Source organism: Bradysia coprophila, chromosome IV, assembly GCF_014529535.1.
Source record: "Bradysia coprophila strain Holo2 chromosome IV, BU_Bcop_v1, whole genome shotgun sequence".
In the NCBI taxonomy this organism is placed as follows: domain Eukaryota; kingdom Metazoa; phylum Arthropoda; class Insecta; order Diptera; family Sciaridae; genus Bradysia; species Bradysia coprophila.
Window position 1 is genome coordinate 2,554,711 of NC_050738.1, and position 23,400 is coordinate 2,578,110.

The 23,400-nt window shown below is 38.4% G+C and overlaps 1 protein-coding gene and 1 long non-coding RNA gene across 2 annotated transcripts in view; one reads left to right on the forward strand and one right to left on the reverse strand.

The window, feature by feature from the left end:
* The window catches only part of LOC119066469, a 226,056-nt gene that overhangs the window by 81,443 nt on the left and 121,213 nt on the right, over nt 1-23,400 (forward strand). Inside the window, 12 exon segments of the mRNA XM_037168975.1 lie at nt 8,362-8,493; nt 11,452-11,567; nt 11,640-11,895; nt 11,962-13,389; nt 13,452-13,763; nt 13,824-14,408; nt 14,474-14,767; nt 14,832-15,177; nt 15,244-17,805; nt 17,917-19,754; nt 19,815-21,782; nt 21,853-21,948. Of these exon segments, the coding sequence (XP_037024870.1) occupies nt 8,362-8,493; nt 11,452-11,567; nt 11,640-11,895; nt 11,962-13,389; nt 13,452-13,763; nt 13,824-14,408; nt 14,474-14,767; nt 14,832-15,177; nt 15,244-17,805; nt 17,917-19,754; nt 19,815-21,782; nt 21,853-21,948 (9,933 nt within the window).
* Nucleotides 1-23,400, reverse strand: part of LOC119066483 — a 274,825-nt gene that overhangs the window by 17,823 nt on the left and 233,602 nt on the right. The gene's annotated exons all lie outside the window — the stretch shown is intronic.

A 23,400-nucleotide genomic window follows, 5' to 3' on the forward strand; every position in this document is an offset into this window, starting at 1 on the left:
ATTACTTTTTCTATTGTAGAAAAGTGGATTTTTTCCTACATTTTAGCAACAAAACTTGAAAACAATAAAAAAATATCGCGCGTCCAAATGAAACATCCAACATAACTATGTGCCAAGTGAAGTTAAAGAATTAATAAAACATAAAACAAAATCATTGCGGAATAAATTAAAAGTTAATTGAGGATGTGATTCAATCAAATTGTTTGTACTTTTATATTCAATTTACATTACAGGTTGAACATTTATATTTACGTATGTACACGTATTATTGAATCAATCGCAATGTGTGTAAGGTGTATTAAAATTCGCGCATTCGAAAAACAAATCAAATTGAATTAATTCGCTTTTAGCAGTGCGCCAACTCAATTTCGTAATAAATTTTTAATTTTTTTTTCTTCACTTCCACCAATGCTCGATGTTCATTTAAGGAACACATTTATTGATTGGTATGACAGTAAGTAAGTAGAAGTTCAATAAACCTGACATTTTTCAATAAATTTAAGGCGATGGTAAGCGGGTATCAGTCACGAAAAAAATGGAAATTTTTTTCTTGTAACGAAAATGATTTACGATAAAGAATTCTTCTGTCCGTCTGGAGAGCCATATTTTATTGCTTATAGTGCTTATAGTAAATAAAATCTTTAGGTTTCTGTCCATCATCCTGGTAGAAGAAATCAAAATTACTGCGGAAGATATTACCGAGTCGACAACACCTTCTTTCTGCGTGTGTGTCGAATAAAATTCAAGTACGAACGATTAAAAAACCCATGCTCTTAACAGTTAATTTTAAAAGCTTTGTTTAAAAACGACTTTTTATTATCATTTTGAGAACCACAGAACCAGTGGATGAGGTTTTTAGTGTAAATTTGGTTTTAATTGCAATTAAGTAAGTGAATTTCGTTAAATAAATTTATTATCCGATCACGTTTAGCATCAATTTTATATATTTTTAATTCATACAGAATGGTTATTCAGCTTCCTGCAGAAGCGGCTTTTGTACCTGTATTATTATATGTAATCGTAAATGTATTATTATTCACTCACGATCGTCATGTCAAACTAATGAATTATATTTCCGAAACGGTATTTTAATTCTAGATTTAATTAGGAAAAAGACAGAAGGTTGTGTGTCTTTCAGAATTTCTGTTAAATATTTCCACTTTACACCTGACGATGGTTTCGTTATTCATAATTCATACAACATAACTACAAAGTAACAAAGTTAAATTATGAATTATTATAAACGTTGAATAGCGCATCTCAAACGAAATATAATTTTTTTTTATGATTCATTGCGTAGTTTTGTGAGATTTTTATTTAAAAAAAATTAAAACTCGCGTACAAGCTGAACAATTTTTCTCACATTAAAATATCAAGATGAAGATGGTCGTTTTGCCTGGTTATTCCGATAATATTTTACTTAGAATTCTGGTTTTCTTTCTTTTAAATTTTTTTATTTCTGTAAAATTTGAAAAAAAAAAAAATAATAAGAGAAACACAAAAGACAGACCTGACATTTTTATACAGAAATATTATCTCCGTCATGCAATTTAAAAAGGCAGCAAAAAACGTCTTCGTGATAGATAAACCTCTGCCTTTAAGTATTCTAGTTTGTCAACAATATTCAGTGAGCAAAAACGAACAACATTTTTGTTCCAATGGTTTTGCTGAAGAATTGAATTACATTCGTCACTTTGATGTGATATTAGCCAAGGCGTGGAATTGCATGTTTTCGTTTCCGGATACAAACAAATATTGAATGTCAAGTCGTACCAATGAACTTATCAAAGAACTTGTGTGTTCTTCTTCAATTTCTTCTTTGTTTAAGAAATCAAGAGCTTAAGCTGTGTACAACTCCAAATTAATTCTTTTTTATTACAAAATCAATTGTATTTTCCAATCAACTATTATTGGATATAACGACTCGGTTTGCATGCCCTAATAAAGCAATGCTTGGAAGACGATGTCGCTTAGGCACCCCGAAACAACAAACATCTGATAGACGATTTTTCTTTAAGGTTTGTGGTGCCAAGCGAGGTGAATTTTCGATTTAAATCTTGTCTGGCAGGACATGCTTTCATAAAATTTTGTTTGAAATTCGTTAATCATCCTCTCTTTAACGTCCTCACATCGGTTAAACACATTTTTTAACGCAGGAGAGGAAATAGTTATTTCCTAACCTCAGCTTAAACTTTGGGAGCCTTTCTGTGAAAAACGTTGTGTTGACCTAGGAAAAGCGGGAAACTTCACTTTCTCGTTTGATTTGTCGCCTTCGCTACGCTCTGGCCACAAACAACACCTTCGAAATGAAATTTCCAACTTTTTTCCCTCGTTTTGCATTGAATATTTTAGCGTCTGGTAATTTGATTACATGACCTAATGTTTCAAACCATGACCTTATACTCTATTCTATATTGATATGCAATGCACACATACAGGCTCTCGTTCTAGGATAGGAATACCTTACCTACACCAAATGGCATCTTAATTTAATTTCGATGAACGAAAGAAAAAATAAAATCGCCTAACGGACTTTAATTCTCTTAATTCTTGAATGTTGGTTTTTCAATTCGAATATTAAAATTACCTCAGCAATTTCTAATTCATTTTTCACTATAATAGAACGTACATTATAATAACAATTCGTAAATAATAATCATTTGAAAAATAAACTAATCTGCGCAACCGTCTTTAAAGTAGCCGTTGATGTGGTTTTTGTAGAAAAGAATTTATCATTTTCGATGATATTTAAATGGGCGAAAAAATTCAAATTATTCTGTTCAATCGAATAATAATGATAGCTGGTAGTCGGTTTTGCAGTCTTTGGGTATATAATCCGCTGGACCAGGCACTGTTGGTAAAGGTTATTGATATGATTTTAATATGAAATGAATTTTTGCGGTACATAAATACGTGAAAATTGGCATTAAATTACAGTTATTTTCTTGTTTATTGTAGTTTTTTGTAATTGTGATTAGGTGTGGTTAGATGACTGAGCAATTTGGTCTAATGATATTAAAATACTACGTCAATTAAAACAGTTTGCAAAATGAAATATTAAATTAGCTAAAGTGCCTACCAAGGTACTCACAAAAATTCATCGTCATTTGAGAACAAATCGACAAGAAAAAGAACAAAAACAGAAAATTCAGCAATTTATGTAATGTAATTTACCACTGAATGGTCTAACCGGCACCCTACACATACTCGCAGCTGAGCAATTAAATTTAATGCTTGAAAACCTTTATGTTCTTAATAATTCATTCACGCGGAGTGTTCGGATCCTACACCGAAATTAGCATATCAATTCACCTAAACAAACCGTAACAACCCATAACAATTCAATTCCGATCGAATGTTTGTTATGTTATTTCACCCAGACAAAGATTTTAATTTTCAAATTAGTCACAGCGATCCATCAGTTATGTATCTGGTTCATGCAGATTCACATCGAATTGCATTGTGCATTGTGTTAGTTTTCATTTTATTTATTAAAACTGAACTCGAAACACTTTTGTTCGAAATTTATCGCAATTTAATTGTTTGGTTTTTATATATTAAATCAATTTTTATTGGAGGATGGTCGAGCCGTTGAGGTGTGTAGCGTGTATCATATAAAAATATATCGGAATGAATTAGCTGAGGTGTTTATTGCACAACATTTCTGTTTTTTTTTGTACCCTACTACAGTACCTGAATAGTAATTATTTTTCCTTTCGATGCCATAAATATAAATTCACTCAATATGCACAGTCATAGATCATTGTGCGCATATCGGACATCAACCTTATTGTGCTGGTATATGCCATGGCATGTCTCTTTTTTTTTGCTGCACTCATTATACCTACACGTTCGGTATGAAAACAGAAAAAAAAAGTGTTTGTGGCTCATAAAACACCACATAAGTTATCTTTTCTGGCGAAAAAAAAACACACCAGCAAGCACAACAACAAAACTATTAAATATAAAGAGTTGCACTCTTTTACTTTATACTCCTTCACAATAGATAAAACTTGACTCATTGTAGATAATAATTTTTAGTTTTGTTGCTTTTTTTATTATTTTACTTTTTTTTTCATTTTTCTCTCGCTAGATCTTGCATCTTTCGAGACCAAGAAAAATGCTATTTTGTTTTCTATATGAAGGTAATTTTTATTGCAAATTATTGCTGGTTACATACCGGTGATTATGTGCACAAAACTGCACTCTGGTGCTGTTATTCTCGTTGAACACTACACAATACATTAACTCAAAAAATAAGACGAGAAGAATGCAAACTTTAAACACAACAACAACAAAAAAGTAACGAAAAGTATTACTATGAATCCGGAAAACATGGATGAATTGACATAATTATATATAAGTGCACTTAACTATGTCAGAACTTTTACACAGCAGAGGCACTCTGTGCATATTTCTTTCGAGAATTATACTGACTGATGATAATAAGCATGGGTTTTTATCAAATTATTCGTTTGATATTTTCTGTAATTTCTGTTGTGGCATAAATTGATGGTACTGTTACGTTAGATCTAGAATTGATATGGTTCTGTTTTTGATTGCCAATGAGTTTTCCAATGGTTGTGTGCTACTTTGAGCGTAATAATAAGAACAAAGAGAGAAAAAGAGGTAAACTAGAACCTAAAGTCATGACGTTTTGAAAGAACGACAGCCATCTATTTTAGACAAGAGCGATAAAAATGAGCGATGAGTTCAGATTAGCAGTGAAACACTTAGTAACACTGAAGTACTAGATTTGGTATTTAACATTAAGGTCACTTTTTTCTAAACTAATTCTAAACAAAAGAAGTAACAGATTTAATTGATATAAGAGTACGCCGATGAGTTCACCGTTTACTCTTCCAAAGAAAATTGTCCAGTATTCAGTTCAACATCCAGATGATTTCTTAGAATTGGATATTAATGATTCTTCCGATATGAATAGTCAACGCACAGAACTTCTATTTTTTGCTTTTTTAATGTTCTATCAAGAATTTGGCTTGTCTAATTATTGTCATGTCGATATTTAGATGATCAATGAGTTGTTAGCGGTTAAACATGAAATTATTTGATTTTGGTTGCATTTTGAATTATAAAATTGTTTGAATTGGTCCTCAATGAATCAGGAAATGCTAAAAGATTACTTTCTTCCTGTCTACCTAAATACGTGTTATTGACACCCCACCTAAACGATAAAAAGGGACAACAAAAAAAGGCTTTAACTTCTCTGTAAAAATTGATGAGCCTACCGTCAAATCGTCGCGAAAATGATGATATCCTATCTAGAAATGCAAACCCTTCTAGAAATGCAAACCCTTCTAGAAATGCAAACCCTTCTAGAAATGCAAACCGTTCTAGAAATGCAAACCGTTCTAGAAATGCAAACCCTTCTAGAAATGCAAACCCTTCTGGAAATGGGAAGAATTTGAAAGATTTTTACTAAACACTCCAAACTATTCAAGAGAAACATGTCTAGTATGAGCCCGACGCACATATTTGCTCATGTTTTCGAAGGAATCAATTTACAACACAGTTTAAAGAGAACCTTTGTTAGCGCATAATTATATAGTCAAGATACAAAGCCGAACCCATAGTCAGAAAGAATAAATTCCGAAACGGTTTTTTTTTCAGTTCCAGACACTTGATCAGCCATAGAATTGATTAATTAATAATTTCGCTAAAATGCATACCACAATTTAAACCATATAGCAATTGTTTACGCTTCATTACGAATATATGTGTATACATACAGCCAACCACAAAGTTAAAGTGCTCCTAAAGCCCATTCACGTAATATACTCCATGACCTTAATGACTCGGCATTACGTATTATAGCTAACAAATCAATTTAACATAATTTATATGTGCATGCACTATTGTAGACTCGGTATTTAATGTAGAAATAAATAAAGGCAATGGCAACCAAAGCTTGCGTTCGCATTTAAAAAACCGTACAGTATAATATAACATACGGAGTGAACAGACCGAGGAAGGAGAGTCCAAACTATATGGGCAAATTTCGTATTATTCGATATGCGTGAGAAGTGTCCATATTCAACTGTATAGAAATCGAATAATTACCAATTTTACGGTTTATATCGTACGAAAAGCCAGTAAAATTTATTTGATTATCCATATAACGTTTTCGACCAATCTATAAATATATTCTGCATCCAGCTCTCAAGAGTCTCATATTTTCAAATTGTACCTTGACCTATGAATAATTCAAAAAAAAATTTACTGTCTGAATTTTGCATAACATTGTTTGGTTGGCCATTAGAAGTGCATGTCTTCCGTGGAGAAAAGTCAGTGAATAATAAAACAATAATACCTGAAATGTGCACCGAGTGAACAAACGAGATATGTTTTGCATATAAGCACACAAAACTTTTAAATCATTTTTTGTTTTGTCAAACCAAATCTTGAAACCTATTTTCATATGCGCGACATTTTTCTTTTTTTCTTTTTATAACAATTTATAAACAAAACAAGGGCATTGCTCTTGAAAAATGTCGTGCATGCATGATGCTCTTCCGTGATTTTTATCATATTACGTTATTTTCCAGCTTCATGGTTACATTTTATAAGAGTAGATTGGTTCATGAACCAAATGTATCATTCTATTTTTCTGCACTTTTTTTCGCATTCGTTCGTTGTTGAAAGCTCTCCACCGAACATAGAGTGATGATGGTACTTTTATTTACATCAGAGACGTGTGTATTGTTAAGTATAATTTACGGAATGGTTAAAAAAAAAACATCCATCGACGCAAACTTTCCTACATCTCTGTTGTATAAATACAGAAAGTGAATTAATGCAATACCTTTAAATAATAGATCACGTCAAGAATTTAATTTTTTTTCGATTTTTTTTTCCGTCTCTACTGTAACGATAGATTTCTTATAGATTTATCTGACATGTACATGGAAATTGCATAATGAAGATCATTTGGGGAGGTCTAAAGTATATACCTCGTTCGAATTAACATTAACCTTAACTTTGGTGAATATAAAGCAATTTAAATTTAAAAATAAATTTGATGGCAATTGTTGGCGTAAAGCGTGCAAAGTCTGCAATGTCAATTTCATGTGAACATCTCAACGAGTATTGATGTTGAATGAATGAGAAGAGAAGCACAACAAAAAAAAATAGTTGAAAAAACAACCGAACAATCAGGAAATGTTCTCGTGTACGAACCATTAAAATAGACTTTATTTATATGTTCCCAAACAAACAAACCGAACCGAATGTTGGGTATAAAAGTATATAAAATATTCTCACTTTTCTAGAAAATTCTCGTAAGCAAATGTATCTTATTGTTGAGCTCTCGTATATTAAAAGTTTATTGTTTCAGGTCACTGTCCATTGATCTGATGCGGAGAGGAGATGTTTTAGAATATCATAGCGGTAAAAACGCTTCGTTGCTCCTAGCATTTCATTTTTATTTTTGTTTGCCATCATCATAACTCGAGTAGAATGTTATGATGATGATGCTTTAATAATTTAATTTGTCGGCACAATGAATTTTTCTTTTCTTTTTCTATTTTAATTTATTTAGCCGGATTATGTATACAATGCGAATACATGTATGAGCGACATGACTAAAGGGAATCCGAGTTATTTCTTATGCATAAAAAAAATCATTTTTTTTTGCAAGATTTTTATCTTCAGATATGAACGGTTTGATATTTGACTTTGGTCTAGAAGAGAGGTTCGTCACTTTGATGATATCTTTCGTTTTGAATGTTTTGTATATTCCAACGTTCTGGTAATTCTTTGTTATTTTTCAATATTGTTCACTTTTACCAACCATATGACTATATACCAGACGACCGGTGTAATTATCGAATCTACTACTTCATCAGATATTCCATTAAATTGACTCAAAATCTATTACTTCAATGTTTTTGATATACTTTTTTTTTCTATATATAAGACAATATTAGTTAAAATTCATCGTTTATGTTTGACGTCGCCGTTGATAACAGATGTATACGCTATTCAATTTGGTTCACAATTTGGTGAAGTCCCTTCTTAAATTGATTGGCAGAATTATTCACCATTGCATAGCTTCTCAGCATTAGTAGAAAACTCCTTTAACTATCTTGGTAAAAATCGAAGTAGTAGACCTTCCTTTCCTGCATCTACAGAGAATCTGTCTCCAGAATTGGAGTAGATGTTCTGTTTTATTGTCGTTCGACATCCCAGTTCGTGTTTAGGATTTACCTTGTTGTGTCCTCATTTAAAAAAGATTCGAAAGAACTAAACTGTCCGTTTTACAGAATATTATTATCAATTATTATCAAGTTTGAATGCAATTACGCCAAAGATTAATTTTTTTTTCTTTTTTCTTTCTTCTAGACATTGACGAATGTGCAGATCCATCGATCGCTGCACGATGTGTGGAAAACGCAGAGTGCTGTAATTTACCAGCTCACTTTCTATGCAAATGTAAAGCAGGTTTTGAAGGTGATGGTGAAGAGTTTTGTGCAGGTAAGACCTTTGTTGCTATCAATAATCTCACACCAATAGGACTCATTATGTCAACAACCGTTGGTTGTCAACCAATATCAATATAGGTACATTCGGTGTGACCTCAATGTTATAAAGCAGGACAAATAATCTTGACAACTTTTTCGCGAATTTTCACGATTTTAGTGATTTTATAGATTCACGAAAATTTTGAAAATTCGCGAAATTTTTTTGACGACTATGGCCTCTCTTATAAAGCATAGAAAAAACGCGAGCATGAATAGTGGGTCCCTACGAAAAAGTTCCGAAAAAAATGACGCCTTTTATGAACGAATACTTGAAATTATCCAATCGAACATCTCGAAAGAATTAAAATCAAGAAAACCTTTCCGTCGATTTGCAAAAGTTTTTTTTTTTTCGTACGAAAATTAGATAGCATTCCATTGGAACATTTCAAATTCACATCTTGTCTGATGTCATACTTTAATGCTTCCGCAATAAAAATGATCATGTCGATTTCTTGTGCAAACAAAGACTATTATCTTCACCAAGAAGACATGTAATTTGAGTCGAACGATCGGCAAGGTCACAGTGAACACATACAATTAGCATCGAAACGTGTAAAACCACCATTTATCAGGCCAATAAAATATCTCCTTTACACCGGGGCAACAAGTGAAGAAAAAGGCAGAAACCATTAAATAAAAATCGAATCGCGCAGCAATAAAGCATATTTATGCTTTTGTAATGTTTTTTGATTATCAAAACTCAAATAAAACTTCGATCCATTCTCCATCATCGACATTGTCGTTCTTTCTCTCCTTTTCTTTTTTTTTTTTAATAAAATATCATAAAACATAAACATGATCTTAAATCCTGCGCAAATAAAATATTAAAAACGAAAATAATGATGTACCTTGTTCGTTCAATCATATTACGATCGCATGGATCGGACCGTAGTATATATAGAACCAGTTCGATCTTTTGCAGAATGGAGAAAAAAACCTCTTCTCAGCATCTTCAGAAGTAATTTTATACGACTGACGGTGTGACTGTCTGCACTGTTATGATAGCATATCATACAGAATTATTGCCCATAAACACGTAAACAAAAAAAGAGTTTTTGTTCGTCTCTGGAACAAATGACCGCGCGATGTTTTTGAGAGGATTTTTTTTCAGAATTTTAAATTCTTTGCTCATTCAAATTAGAATTTTTCTGTATAAATTGACGGTACAGCCGATGTCACAAGTTTGATTTATTTACAGTGAAAATCTTTACCGAATGGGTATGGATGGCGTTAACCGCATGACTGTAATCGCTTTAATGAACAATTTGAATTGGTTTCAGTAAGCTTAGACAGTCAAGCAACAATTTATGATTCGTCATACGCTTCGTCATCGTAAATTATTGATTTTTCAAACATTCGTAAATGTTAGTCTTACCATGGCTATTTACGTGATTCGGATATAATAAATTCCCAGCCCAATGTACTATTTATGCGTTCTACGTTCAAAGGAAAAATGCATTGAATTCCATTTGCGCTTTCGTTCGCTGATTTATATTCATTATTGTCGTAGATTGATACAGTTTTTCGATAATGGTTCTCACAAAGTGCTAAAACAATTTTAAAATTCAATAAAATCGTCAGGAATAAAACGCGCTGCACACTCAATTCACACCAAATTATCTTTGGATCTCTTTTAAAATTAGCAACTACACCGCAATCACGTATTTAGTTTCGATATATAGCGAAAAAGAAGACGACTCTTGCTTGCTACTTACTCGCGACCGAGAACTTTTTTTTTTGTTTTGTTATTTAGTTCTTCCACTGAAACAACTCTAATTAGCTGTAAAACCGCAGCCACAACCCGTAGGGGAAAATAATAGTTGGTAGACTCAATTACCGAACCACCGCACGACAATCAACGTTCATTGTTCGATGTTCGTGGTGAAGTTATGAAAAAAGAAGAAAACAAAAAAAAAATTGTGCGACGTTCATGCGACGTTCATGTAAACAAAAAGAAAATCAATTTCATGGAAGATTCACGGGATGATCTCGATAGTTTGTCGTAAAAAAAATTGTCTCTCTGAACGAAATACTTATATTTCACTCCACCAATGCAAACAATCCCCAACAAGATTTGCGGCAAAAATACGTTTGATACTCACACACCAGTTTTATTTCGTACTTTAGATTCGTGTGGGTTACAATAATAAACCTTAAACATTCCGAATAGCAACATGATATTAATGAATTTTTACTTTAGAAGATAATTAAATTGCAAATATCGACATCACGATTTAGGTCTGAAAAATATATTCAGTGTTTTACCGCCGGTTTTTGTTTGCGTAAAATGAGAGAAATACTCATGGTATATTGAGATCATTGATGATTTAATTTTAAAAGATTGCAGACTTTTTGCATAAAGAGTATACATTGACTATGAATTCGAGTTTGAATTAAAAATCCGGACTTAACCGTAGACGTTTCATATATCCGTCTGTATTCAGATTAATCATTTTTTGTTAAAAATAATATTGGTAATATACGACCGGCAAGAAAACTTTATTAATTTGATCGATCGCGATTGCATAAAACCCGATCATTTTTTATTGCATAGAGAATATCGATCATCCACTTACACACAGCTATCGAAGAGTCGGTTTTATATGGTGCAAATCGACAGGCATACACAAATAACGAAATGTAGAAATATTAAGAAAGAAACAGAATTCGCATTCGAAAAGGAATTTGTAGAATTTTCTCCTTAGGAGCTTGATATTGCGTGCTGTTATATTGTTCAAGGTCACAAGTTATTTGTTTTGCTTTTTTTTCGCATAAAACAAGCACCGGTTTTCAAATATTTGCTCGTCTGGCTATTACAATACATTTTTTGAATGACTATAACGATGAATTAAGAAAGACTAGAAATTAAAAAAATGTTTTTTTTTTGTGTCTTCTTTGCGCACTTAAACAGATATCAACGAATGTGCAAAACCAGATGCGTGTGGCATCAACACAAACTGCTTTAATACGCCAGGAAATTACTCGTGCGCATGTCAAGACGGTTTCGAAGGGAATCCTTTTGATGGGGTATGTACCACTGTGCCAAGTTCATTTCTAGCGGTGACCTTAATCTTTTACTTCATTTATTTCCTCACACAGTGCGTTGACATTGACGAGTGTTTGAATCCACTTGCTTGTGGAAGTGGTGCTACCTGTACGAATCTTGAGGGCGGTCATCGCTGCGACTGTCCTGAAGGTTTCGCCGGGGATGCCCGATCACCAACTGGCTGCGTAGATTTTGATGAATGCGCTCGTTCACCGTGTGGCCGAGATGCTCACTGTGTAAATACGGATGGAAGTTTTCGTTGTTTATGCCCTGAGGGAAGAGCTGGAAATCCGATGGAATCGTGTAATGGTATGTAGAACAGCCGTTCGGTATCCAAGACGATTTTTTATTAAACAAAACAATTTTGTTCACCAGATGTAAATGAATGTATCGATGAACCCTGTGGAGAAAATGCAATCTGTACTGACACCATTGGCAGCTTCGTATGCTCGTGTAAACCTGATTTTACGGGAAATCCATACAAAGGATGTTCAGACATTGACGAATGTACAGCATTGAAAAATCCATGTGCCGAACATGCGATTTGTGAAAATACATCTCCTGGATACACTTGCAAGTGTCCCCAAGGATTCGTGGCGAAACCGGATCCGAAAACCTATTGCGAACAAGTGGACGTGAATATACTTTGTACTGGCAACTTTGACTGTACCAATAACGCTGAATGCATCGATGGTCAGTGCTTCTGTCAAGATGGTTTCGAACCACACGGATCCAGTTGCATTGACATTGACGAATGCCGAACTCAACCCAATATCTGTGGAGACCATGCAAACTGCATCAACATTGCTGGCTCATTCCGATGTGAATGTTTGTCGGGCTATGTGGGAACACCGCCACGAATTCAATGCAAAGCTCCCTGCGAAGATGTCAAATGCGGTCAGCATGCATACTGTAAACCCGATGGAACAGACGCTTACTGTATTTGTGAAGAGGGTTGGACGTATAATCCCAAGGACATTTCTGCTGGTTGCGTTAAAATCGATGAATGTGACATTCCTGGAAAATGTTCTTGTCCTCCAGGCTACACAGGAAACCCGACCACCGAGTGCCTTGATATTGATGAATGTTTAACGGAAAATCGTTGTGGATTTGGAGCAGTTTGTAAGAATACACCCGGCGGCTACGAATGTACTTGTCCGGAAGGAACAATTCCTGATCCAGATCCAACTGTCAGATGCATAGCAGTTGTAACATGTAAAGTGGATAACGACTGTCCCGGTAACGCAATATGTGACAATCATCACAGATGTTTATGCCCAGAACCGAATGTCGGCAATGACTGTCGTCATCCGTGTGAAAGCATTTCATGTGGACCGAATGCTCATTGCATGATCGTGAATAAAGTAGCGCAGTGTATATGTAGCGAAGGATTTGCAGGAACTGGTGACAATTTCGGAGGATGTTTGGACATCAACGAATGTTTAGGAAATCCATGTCCTTCCGGAGCGGTTTGCACAAACATCCCTGGAAGTTACTTATGCCAATGTCCCGGAGGAACTAACGGTGATGCATACAAAGATGGCTGCTCTCGAATGGCTGACACACAATTCAGTTGTAGCACAGACCATCCATGCCCAGTTGGAGAGAATTGTGTGACTGACTCGTTCACCGGATCAAGTGTTTGTATCTGTCGCCAAGGTTATACAAGAGATCAATCATCTGGTAAATGTGTCGATGTCGACGAATGTTCCTCACAGCGAGACAAGCCAGCTTGTGGAGACAATGCCTTATGTAAAAATTTGCCAGGAAGTTATGAATGCCAATGCCCGCCAGGATTCTACGGTAAGTTGTTTTCGCTCTCTGAAGCAAGCAAAACAGTCTGTAAACGTTATCTCCATCTTTAGGTAACCCATACTCATTATGCGAAGAATGCAACAGTCTGGAGTGCCAATGTCAGCCGCCCTATAAGTTTGTTGGAGGAAATTGCATTTTGGCTGGTTGTTCAGATGGTGGAAAGTGTCCGCATGGTGCTGAATGTATATCCATTGCTGGTGGCGTTAGTTACTGTGCCTGTCCAAAAGGATACCGTACACAAGCAGATGGATCTTGTATTGACGTTAATGAGTGTGTCGAGGGTCAACAAGTGTGTGGCTATGGCGCCGAATGTATCAATAAACCAGGAAGCTACGAATGTGTATGCCCCATCGGCTATGGAGGTATGTGATTCAGAGACAAGTTTCAATCTGGTCGGCGGTTACATGACTTTCAATTTTTAGGTGATCCATATCATGGTTTGTGTGCAGCACCACAGAGACGCTGCTCTTCTGATCGCGAATGTGGATTGAACGAAAAATGTGTACAGCCGGGAGAATGTGTCTGCCCACCACCGTTTTTCTTGGACACCAGCGATGGAAATAAATGCAAAAGTCCATGCGATCGATATCCATGCGGCATTAACGCCAAATGCACACCGAGTGATCCACCACAATGCATGTGTGAAGTAGGCTATCGTGGCGATCCGCTCAGAGGTTGTACTAGCGAAAACGAATGTGCTAATTCTCCATGTGCGTACGGAGCACAATGTATCAACGAAAAAGGCGGTTACAAATGTGTGTGTCCCAAAGGTCAAATCGGTGACGCGTACAAGGGTGGCTGTATTCTGGAAAATGGCTCCGTCAAAACACAATGTTCCGATAACTCAGATTGTGCACCAACATTAGCCTGTGTCCAAGGTAGATGTATCAGTCCTTGCAGCAGTTTATTGTGTGGACCAAATGCTTACTGTGAACCAGAGAATCATGCTGCATGGTGTCGGTGTCGTGTCGGCTTTATCGAAGGTCCCAACGGAGAATGTTTGTCACGTAAGTCATAAATCGCCATTTAATGCTTCAAAGACTTCATTTCAAGTAAATCAATTCTTTCACAGAATGCTCCGATTATTTCTGTGGCCATGATGCCGTTTGTATTGTAACTCCCGATGGTCCGACATGTAAATGTCCATCAGGATTGTTGGGAAATCCATTCCCAGGCGGATCCTGTGTAACTGATCAATGTTCTGCTACAAAACCATGTACCGATTCGCAAGTCTGCATTGGAGGCCGATGCAAGCACCGATGTGAAAATATAGTTTGTGGAGTCGGTGCCACTTGTAATCCGACCAATGGACGATGTGTCTGTGAACCCAATTTCGTTGGAAATCCAGATCTGCTGTGTATGCCACGTAAGTTTATCACCCGTCGTTTTCCGATTTCCTCTGGCTCAACTTCTTTGTTTGTCGTTTACAGCAATTTCATCACCAGCATGTGAACCCGGTTGCGGACAAAATGCCCATTGTCAATACGGTACGTTCTCGAATCAATGTGCCTGTAATCCAGGATCCGTTGGTAATCCCTATGAGACATGTGGACCTCAGCGAAAGACTTCATGTAGTCAAACATCATGCGGAATTGGAGCTGAGTGCCGTGAAGACGGCGTATCCCTCGATTGTGTCTGTCCACCCGGTTATTTCGGCAATCCTTTCGTTCAGTGTCATGACATCGATGAATGCTCGAACGGAGCTTGTGGTCAAGGTGCCATTTGCATAAACACACCGGGAAGTTACGATTGCAAGTGTCAACCAGGATCTACTGGGTAAGTTTCATTTGAATTTCAATTTTAGCGGGAGAATGAAAGTATAATTTGAAATTTCTTTTCCAGAAACCCATTCTCGATTTGTACGCCTTTGCAGAAGAATGCTTGTGACAATCCACATCGGTGCCAGTGCGATGCAAATACATTGTGTCCATCCGGCTTCCGTTGCGAAAAAGGGAAGTGCCGCGATTTATGTGAAAAGATTAACTGCGGTCCAAGAGCTGGATGTGATTCTGGTAAATGTGTTTGCCCTCCTGGATACATTGGTTCACCGGACGACCTAAACAAAGGATGCTACATCCATGATCAATGTGACATCGACCAAGACTGTAAATCGTCAGAGATTTGCTTCCAAATTACTCGCGGATTACGTAAATGTATCGATGGCTGTAGTCGATTCCAATGTGGACCGAACGCCTTATGTATCACAAAGAACCACCGTTCGTCTTGTATTTGTGGCGACGGTTACTTTGGAAATCCAAGCGACTTTGAATTGGGTTGCCAGAAGCATAGTACGAAAAACGATCCAGACGGCTGCCAATCGAACGGAGACTGTGAAAAGGGATACATTTGCTCATTCGATGTGACCGGCAAGCGATCATGCATCAATCCATGTGAAAATGTTGCTTGTGGCACAAACGAACACTGCAAATTGGACAAAAATAGCAATCCAATCTGTGAATGCAAAGAGAGCTTCGTTTGGAATCCCGTGTCGTCCAGATGCGAAAAACCCTCGATTCCGGATTGTGTAACCGATGAAGATTGTCCATCTAATGCGGCTTGTCGACCCGATGTTCTCGGAATACTCAAATGCCAATCGATTTGCTCAGAATTCCAATGTCCTGCGAATTCAGCCTGTGTAGCCAGACAGCATCAAGGTAACTGTGAATGTTTGTCAGGCTTCGTTGGAAATCCAAAGGATCGTAACGGTTGCCGATTGGAACGACAAAATCAATGTTTGACGAGTGCCGAGTGCCCAGAATCTGAAACGTGTGTCAAAAACAATGAACTGGGAGTGTTCATGTGTCGTCCAGCATGCGAACATGTTCAATGTGGACCTCACGCTGTATGCGTTACAAACAACCACGTAGCCAAATGTCAATGTCCACCTGGTCCATATGATGGCGATCCTTATGATATGACTGGCGGATGCAAATCTGTTCCATGTGTTTATAACATTGACTGCCCGCCGACCCAACTGTGTAACCGACTTACACACACCTGTTACGATGTTTGCGATGAAGAATCTTGCGGTGAAAACGCAATCTGTATCGCAGAAGACCATCGTGCTGTGTGTCAATGTCCTCCGGGATACAAAGGCGATCCAATTCCAGACGTTGGCTGCAAATTGACATCATCCTGCGACGAATGTGCATCCAATGCTGTGTGTGAACATGGACCGAATGGCGCAATTTGTAAATGTCCACCAGGTCTTATTGGTTATCCAACAACAACCGGATGTTTCCCGATTGGAACATGCCCCAACGGCGATGCAGATTGTCCAAGCACGGCCTACTGTATCAATGGCCGATGTGCTGATAAGTGTGACAAAGCTTGTGGCCCGAATATGGTCTGCAAAATTGAAAACGGCAAAGCGAACTGTGTATGTCCGTACAAATTCAAATTCGTTTCGAATGAAGCGCGTGACGGATGTGCTAGAGATACAATTGGATGTACCAGCGACATTGAATGCGATGGAGGCGTTTGCTACAATAATCAATGTTCTGTAGCCTGTCGAAATGAAAATGATTGTGCGGAAAATGAGAATTGCATACAAAACATCTGTTTGGTGAAGTGTTCCAGCCACAGTCAGTGTCCAGCCAATCAAGCCTGTACCAATGGAGTATGCGCCTTGGGATGTCGTAGCAACAAGGACTGTTCTACAAACGAAGTGTGTTACAACAGCAAATGCCAGAACCCATGCGAAACGGCTGGAGTTTGCGGTCCTAATGCTCTGTGCAAATTTGATAACCATGTCACGTCCTGTAAATGCCCCGTTGGATTCGAAGGCAATCCAACTCCCGAACAAGGCTGTGTACGTTTCCCATCATCTTGTACAGCCACAAATCAATGCCCAGCTGGACACATGTGTATCGGTAATCAATGTAACGTACCTTGCACCGACAACTTATCTTGCGCCATTGGTGAACGTTGCGCAAACAGTGTATGCGCTAAAGTTTGTTACACAAACAACAATTGCCTACCAGGTGAGATTTGTAACGACAAAGGAACGTGTCAACCGGGTTGTGGATCGGACAGTGATTGTCCAGCAACACAAGTGTGCATCAATGGCAAGTGTAAATGTGGATCTGGATTCATTGGAACCCCATTCGGTTGTTCAGATATCGATGAATGTACGGAAAAACCGTGTCATCCGAGTGCGCGATGCGAAAATGCACCTGGTTCGTTCAGATGTGTTTGTCCTGGTAAAACAGTTGGAGATCCATATGGCAATCCCGGATGTGTACAACCGAATCAATGTAGTCGTGACGCTGATTGTGCTGCTAATTTGGCTTGCGTGCAAGGAAAATGTACAGATCCTTGCTCTGTAACACAATGTGGAAGAAGTGCTCAATGTCAATCTGTGGATCACAAAGCATTGTGTCATTGTCCATCAGGTCATCTAGGGTGAGTAGCGATTTCGTTACAATTTTTGTGTTACCTTACTCGAAAATAACGATTTCCTTGCAAAATACACCGACGACACCGACCATTCAATTTTAACTTTTTCTCTTTCAGCGACCCATTGGACAAAAGTATTGGATGCTTCAGAGTTGAATGTATCAACGACGATGATTGTGACTTGACCCGAACCTGTCTGGGTGATTCGTACAAATGTGCGAACCCATGCGATAACGTAAATTGTGGTCGTGGATCCTGTCATGTTGAAAACCATCAAGCCATATGCACTTGCTCGCCAGGATACATGATTATCGAGAATATTTGCCAGGACATCGATGAATGCTCGAACAATCCATGCCATCAATCGGCTTATTGTCGAAATGCCCCAGGAAACTACGTTTGCTCGTGTCCCGATGGCTTAGTTGGCGATCCAATTTCGACAGGATGCCGTGCGCCTGGTGAATGTTTCACAGACTCTGATTGTCCTAGCAATGCTGCGTGCGACAATGCTCGATGCACGAATCCGTGTGAAAATCCAAATATTTGCGGCAAGAATGCATTGTGCTCGGTTAGAGGTCATTCGGCTGTGTGCAAGTGTCCTGGAAATGCCAGAGGAGACGCACATCATGAATGTGTCATTGTTGAATGTAGCGACAATACAGACTGTGATCCATCCAAATCTTGCATCGATTCGAAATGTATTGACCCGTGTTCGCTGTCTAACTCGTGCGGACAGAATGCCAATTGTTACGTGGAAAATCATATCGGAATCTGTTCGTGTCATCCAGGTACAACAGGTAATCCACTACTGGGATGTGTTCCGGTGCAATATTGCAACAGCGATAATCAATGCCAGGCAGGAACTATTTGCAACAATGGAATCTGCTGTTCACTATGCTCGTCGAATCGAGAATGTATCAACGGACAACTTTGTCTACAAGGCGTCTGTCAACCTACTTGCAACAGTAACACCACTTGCCCCGACTTCCAATACTGTCTGAATAATATCTGCACCAAGGAAGTTAGATGTCGCAGTGACAATGACTGCGATCCAACCGAGAATTGTGTTCAAGATTCATACGGTCGTTCGGAGTGTAAGAATTCATGCGATGGACGAACGTTGTGCGGTCGAAATGCTGAATGTAACGCTCGAAATCATAATGCGGACTGTAGTTGCAAAGCTGGCTTTGCTGGTGATGCAAAGGTCGGTTGCCGAAAGATCGAATGTGAAAGCGATAAGGACTGCTCGAATGATAAGCTATGCGACCAGAATATGTGTAAAATTGCATGCCTCGTAGGACGACCGTGCGGAGAAAATGCATTGTGTTCCGCTGAAAACCACAAGCAAGTTTGTTATTGTCAACCGGGCTACAGTGGCGATCCGCGTGTACGCTGTGACGCAGTCGATTTTTGTCGCGATGCTCCTTGTGGCCCTGGAGCTAAATGTAAAAACAGTAAAGGTTCGTTCCAATGTTCGTGTGGTCGCGGTTTGGTTGGCGATCCATATAATGAAGGATGTCGCCCAGCAGTCGAATGTTTGAGGAATCAAGATTGCCCGGAAAGTGCCGAATGTGTCAATGTACGAGGCGAACCGAAATGTAGAGATGTTTGCGAAGACAAAGTGTGTGGACCGAATGCTGCTTGCGAAGCTGTCAATCATGTTAGCAGATGTGTATGCAGACCTGGATACGATGGGAATCCTTTGGACAATGGCATCGGATGCAGACCACTGCCCGTGCCATGTCGACAATCGTCAGAATGTCCAGCTGATTCGTACTGTTACAATCAAATTTGCAAGCCGACCTGCAACAATGATTTGGAATGCGCTTTGAACGAAGTTTGCGATCACAGCCAATGCATAAATCCTTGCGATCAACCGAAGGCATGTGGAATGAATGCACAATGTACATGTAACAATCACTATAAGCAATGCTCATGCGCTCCTGGATTTACTGGTAAGACTATCGCAATGAAATGTTCGAGCTGCGGCCTTAAATTTGTAATTAATTTTTCAGGAGACTCTGCTATTGAATGTGTACGAATTCCAACGTCTTGCGCCTCAAACCAAGATTGTGCTGAGGGTGATACATGTCGAGATTCAATGTGTCTACCACGTTGCAGACTTGATCAGGATTGTGCTTTGAATGAGAAATGTCTACGTGGAAACTGTATGCTGACATGCCGTGTCGACAATGATTGCTTCCTCGGCCACATTTGTCTCCATAATCGCTGTATCTTTGCCTGTCACACCGATGAAGATTGCAGTGCTAGTGAATCGTGTCGCAATAATACCTGCACTAATCCATGCAAAGAAAATCCTTGCGGTCCAAATGCTGTGTGCTCAGTTTCCAATCATCGAGCAACATGCTCTTGCCTCACTGGTATGGTACCAAGTCCAACTGCAGTGGTTGGCTGTGTACGTACTCCCGCACTGTCTTGTACCGAGAATCGCGGGTGTCCATCCAGCTACGGCTGTTTCGATGGATCGTGTCGACCAATGTGTGCCAGTGATTCAAACTGTCTGAGCAATGAACGCTGTGAGCGAGGATCTTGCAAACCTTTATGTCGTCGTGATGATGATTGCAGAAATGGTGAAATTTGCCAAGGTCTTATTTGCTCGGCTGGATGTCGGTCGGATGACGATTGTCCTCTAAACCTAGGATGCATCAATCAACAATGTGTCGATCCATGTGTTGGCGGTACAACTTGCGGTACAAATGCTGAATGTCGATGTGTTAATCACAAGAAGCAATGTACTTGCCCTCCACCACTTGTAGGCGATGCCAACATTGGATGTAAATTCCCGACAACTATTTGCGGACAACACAACGATTGTCCACCGAATCACTCTTGCTATGGAAATGTATGCCAGGCCACTTGTCGTGGCGATCAAAATTGCTTGTCTGACGAACGATGTGTACGTGGAGTTTGTCGAGCTATTTGCAATAGTGATGCTTCGTGTGGTCAAGGACAAATTTGTGAGAATCGTTTGTGTCAAATCGGATGCAGAAGTGATAATGTGTGCCCGAGTGATCAAGCGTGTATCAACAATCAATGTACTAATCCATGTACAACCACTGGCCAATGTGGTACATGTGCAGACTGTTCTGTTATCAATCACGGTGTTCAATGCAGTTGCCCTGCTGGTTTCCTCGGAAACGCTCTATCAGCATGCACACTGCCGTTACAGAGATGCAACTCATATTGTCAATGTGACGAAGCCGGTGTATTCTGCGCAGAAACGTGTAACACGAATAATGAATGCTCCTGCGGACAAATCTGCTCTCGTGGTAAATGCCGAACAAAATGTAATCCCGGAGCTTGTCCAGCTGGCCAACTTTGTCAAAATGGAGCTTGCATTGCCGGTTGCCGTTCGAATTTGGACTGTTCCAATGATCGATCGTGCATCAATGGACAGTGCTTGGACCCGTGTCTCCGTGACAATGCTTGCGGAAAGAATGCTCTCTGTAAAGTGTCTGAACATCGAACAATTTGCTTATGTCCCGATGGCTTCCAAGGCGAACCTGTCAAAGGATGTTTACCCTACGAATGCCAAACGAATGACGACTGCGAATACGACAAACTGTGTGAGAGTGGCTCCTGTAAAAACCCATGTCTCCAGCCCGGAGCATGCGGTATAAATGCCCAATGTCGTGTTGTAAATCGTCACGCCCAATGTTCGTGCCCACCAGGACACTATGGAAATCCAGCTCTCGAATGTTCGCCACAAATCATTGGTGCCTGTGCTCGAAATCCGTGTGGTGAAAATGCCAGATGCCGTGAAGTGAATGACGGATATGAATGCAGTTGTGCACCGGGATGTGTTGGTGATCCTCGCAGTGGATGCATATGCGGTGGGCAACAAGTCAATTTATGTGCCGATCAATCTTGCGGTCGAAATGCCGCTTGTAGAGTATTGAATCACAATGAACCGGAATGTTACTGTCCGCCAGAATTCCCGAATGGTGATCCGTACATTGAATGTAAGTTGTGAACGGTGGAATGAATATGCGATTGACGGGGTTTTTGAAAAATGAACATTTTCGATTGCAGGCAATCAATACCGAGACAATTCAGGAGATTGCCAGATCAAGGGATGTCCGACAGGTGAATGTGTTCAACAAGGAAATGGTTATGTTTGCCGACAAGGTAAGTCATTTTTATTGGCTGACTACATTGATTTTAACAATGGAAAATTTGATTTTTGTTTAAATTATTCCTTAAAATGCCATCCATATTTTTATCCGATAATTTTTGTTGTTCTTAAAATTGTTTTTTTATAAAACCAAGACTAATGATCCAGCACGTATTTTTAATCAGACTTTATTGATGTTGTTTTTTAATCTTTTGAAATTTTATTTTTGTTTTTAATTTTTTACATATTTTGTGTGAGTAACCTAAGAGGAAATATATTTTTTTCTAACTCACAATATTAAGCCGTAGGCTAACGAAATAATATTCAATAATTGGATTAATAGGAAATTGAAAGTTTATTTGTTGTTTATTTACCCTTATTTATTTACCCCTCAAAAAAAAAACAAATCGTAGTTTTGTTGTTAATCAACCAATTAATAATATTTGCAAATAGAGTGAATCAATATTTTTTATCAATTCTATCACCACACAAGTGAATTACTCAAATATATTCTCAAATGAGAACTTGGCTGTGATCCGTATTTGTCTGAAATGTTGTTGTTTATCGTCGAATATGCTAATGTGGGTTTTTATGTGAATTTATATGTGTTTTAGGGGTGATGGTTATGCGTATTGTACAGTGTTCCACGATTACAAATAGCAAAAATGAGCTGAGTTATATTTTTCAACAAGGGATATTTATCATTACCCAATTACATAACGCTGTTTCAGTGCTGCCATCAAAATTAAATTCTAAATAACTCGAGAAAAACGCGCTATGTGAAGTTCTTATTGATTTCCCCTTACGAAAAAGCACTCCGGTTTCTCTCCGTTTACACTTTAAACAATAGAAAAGAGGGGTGGTTTAGCTAAACGCAGGCAAAAAGTAGTCGTTTTTATTGTAAGTGGAAATCACACCTTAGAACTATGCTATATCCCCCCTTTAAATGGGTTTTTTCGGAGGTAGAACAAAGTTTTGACTTTGCAGACGACAGGCCTCGCATTTCTAGAGTTATTTAAGATTTAACGTTGGTGGCAGCACGTAATTTATGAATGAGACCCAAGACAAATTTATAGTGAAAAAGTTTTGAGGCCATGAATGTGGAACCTTCGCTCCATCGCTGACAAGCTACAGCTTGACTCAGTGTCTTTACTGCGTAGCGTAGCACCGTGATCTGATCTATGCACACGATGCCGTTTAATTTGATTGCTTAGAATACAAACCGTGTTTTGTTTGTGGACCACCTGGTAGATGTTCAGATTAAACTGGAACCGTAAACAGCAACCATTTGTGAAATTAATGCTGTGGTTTCTAGTAGTCTCAGTCGAAATATTCCCTAAGACTTTCTGATACAAATTTGGTGAGCTATCGCTATTTTATTCAATACCTCACAATGCATGTCCTGTTCGAACTGAATTTCGTAGAATCATTATGCTCTGTGGGATACAAAGGGTCTCAAGTCAACC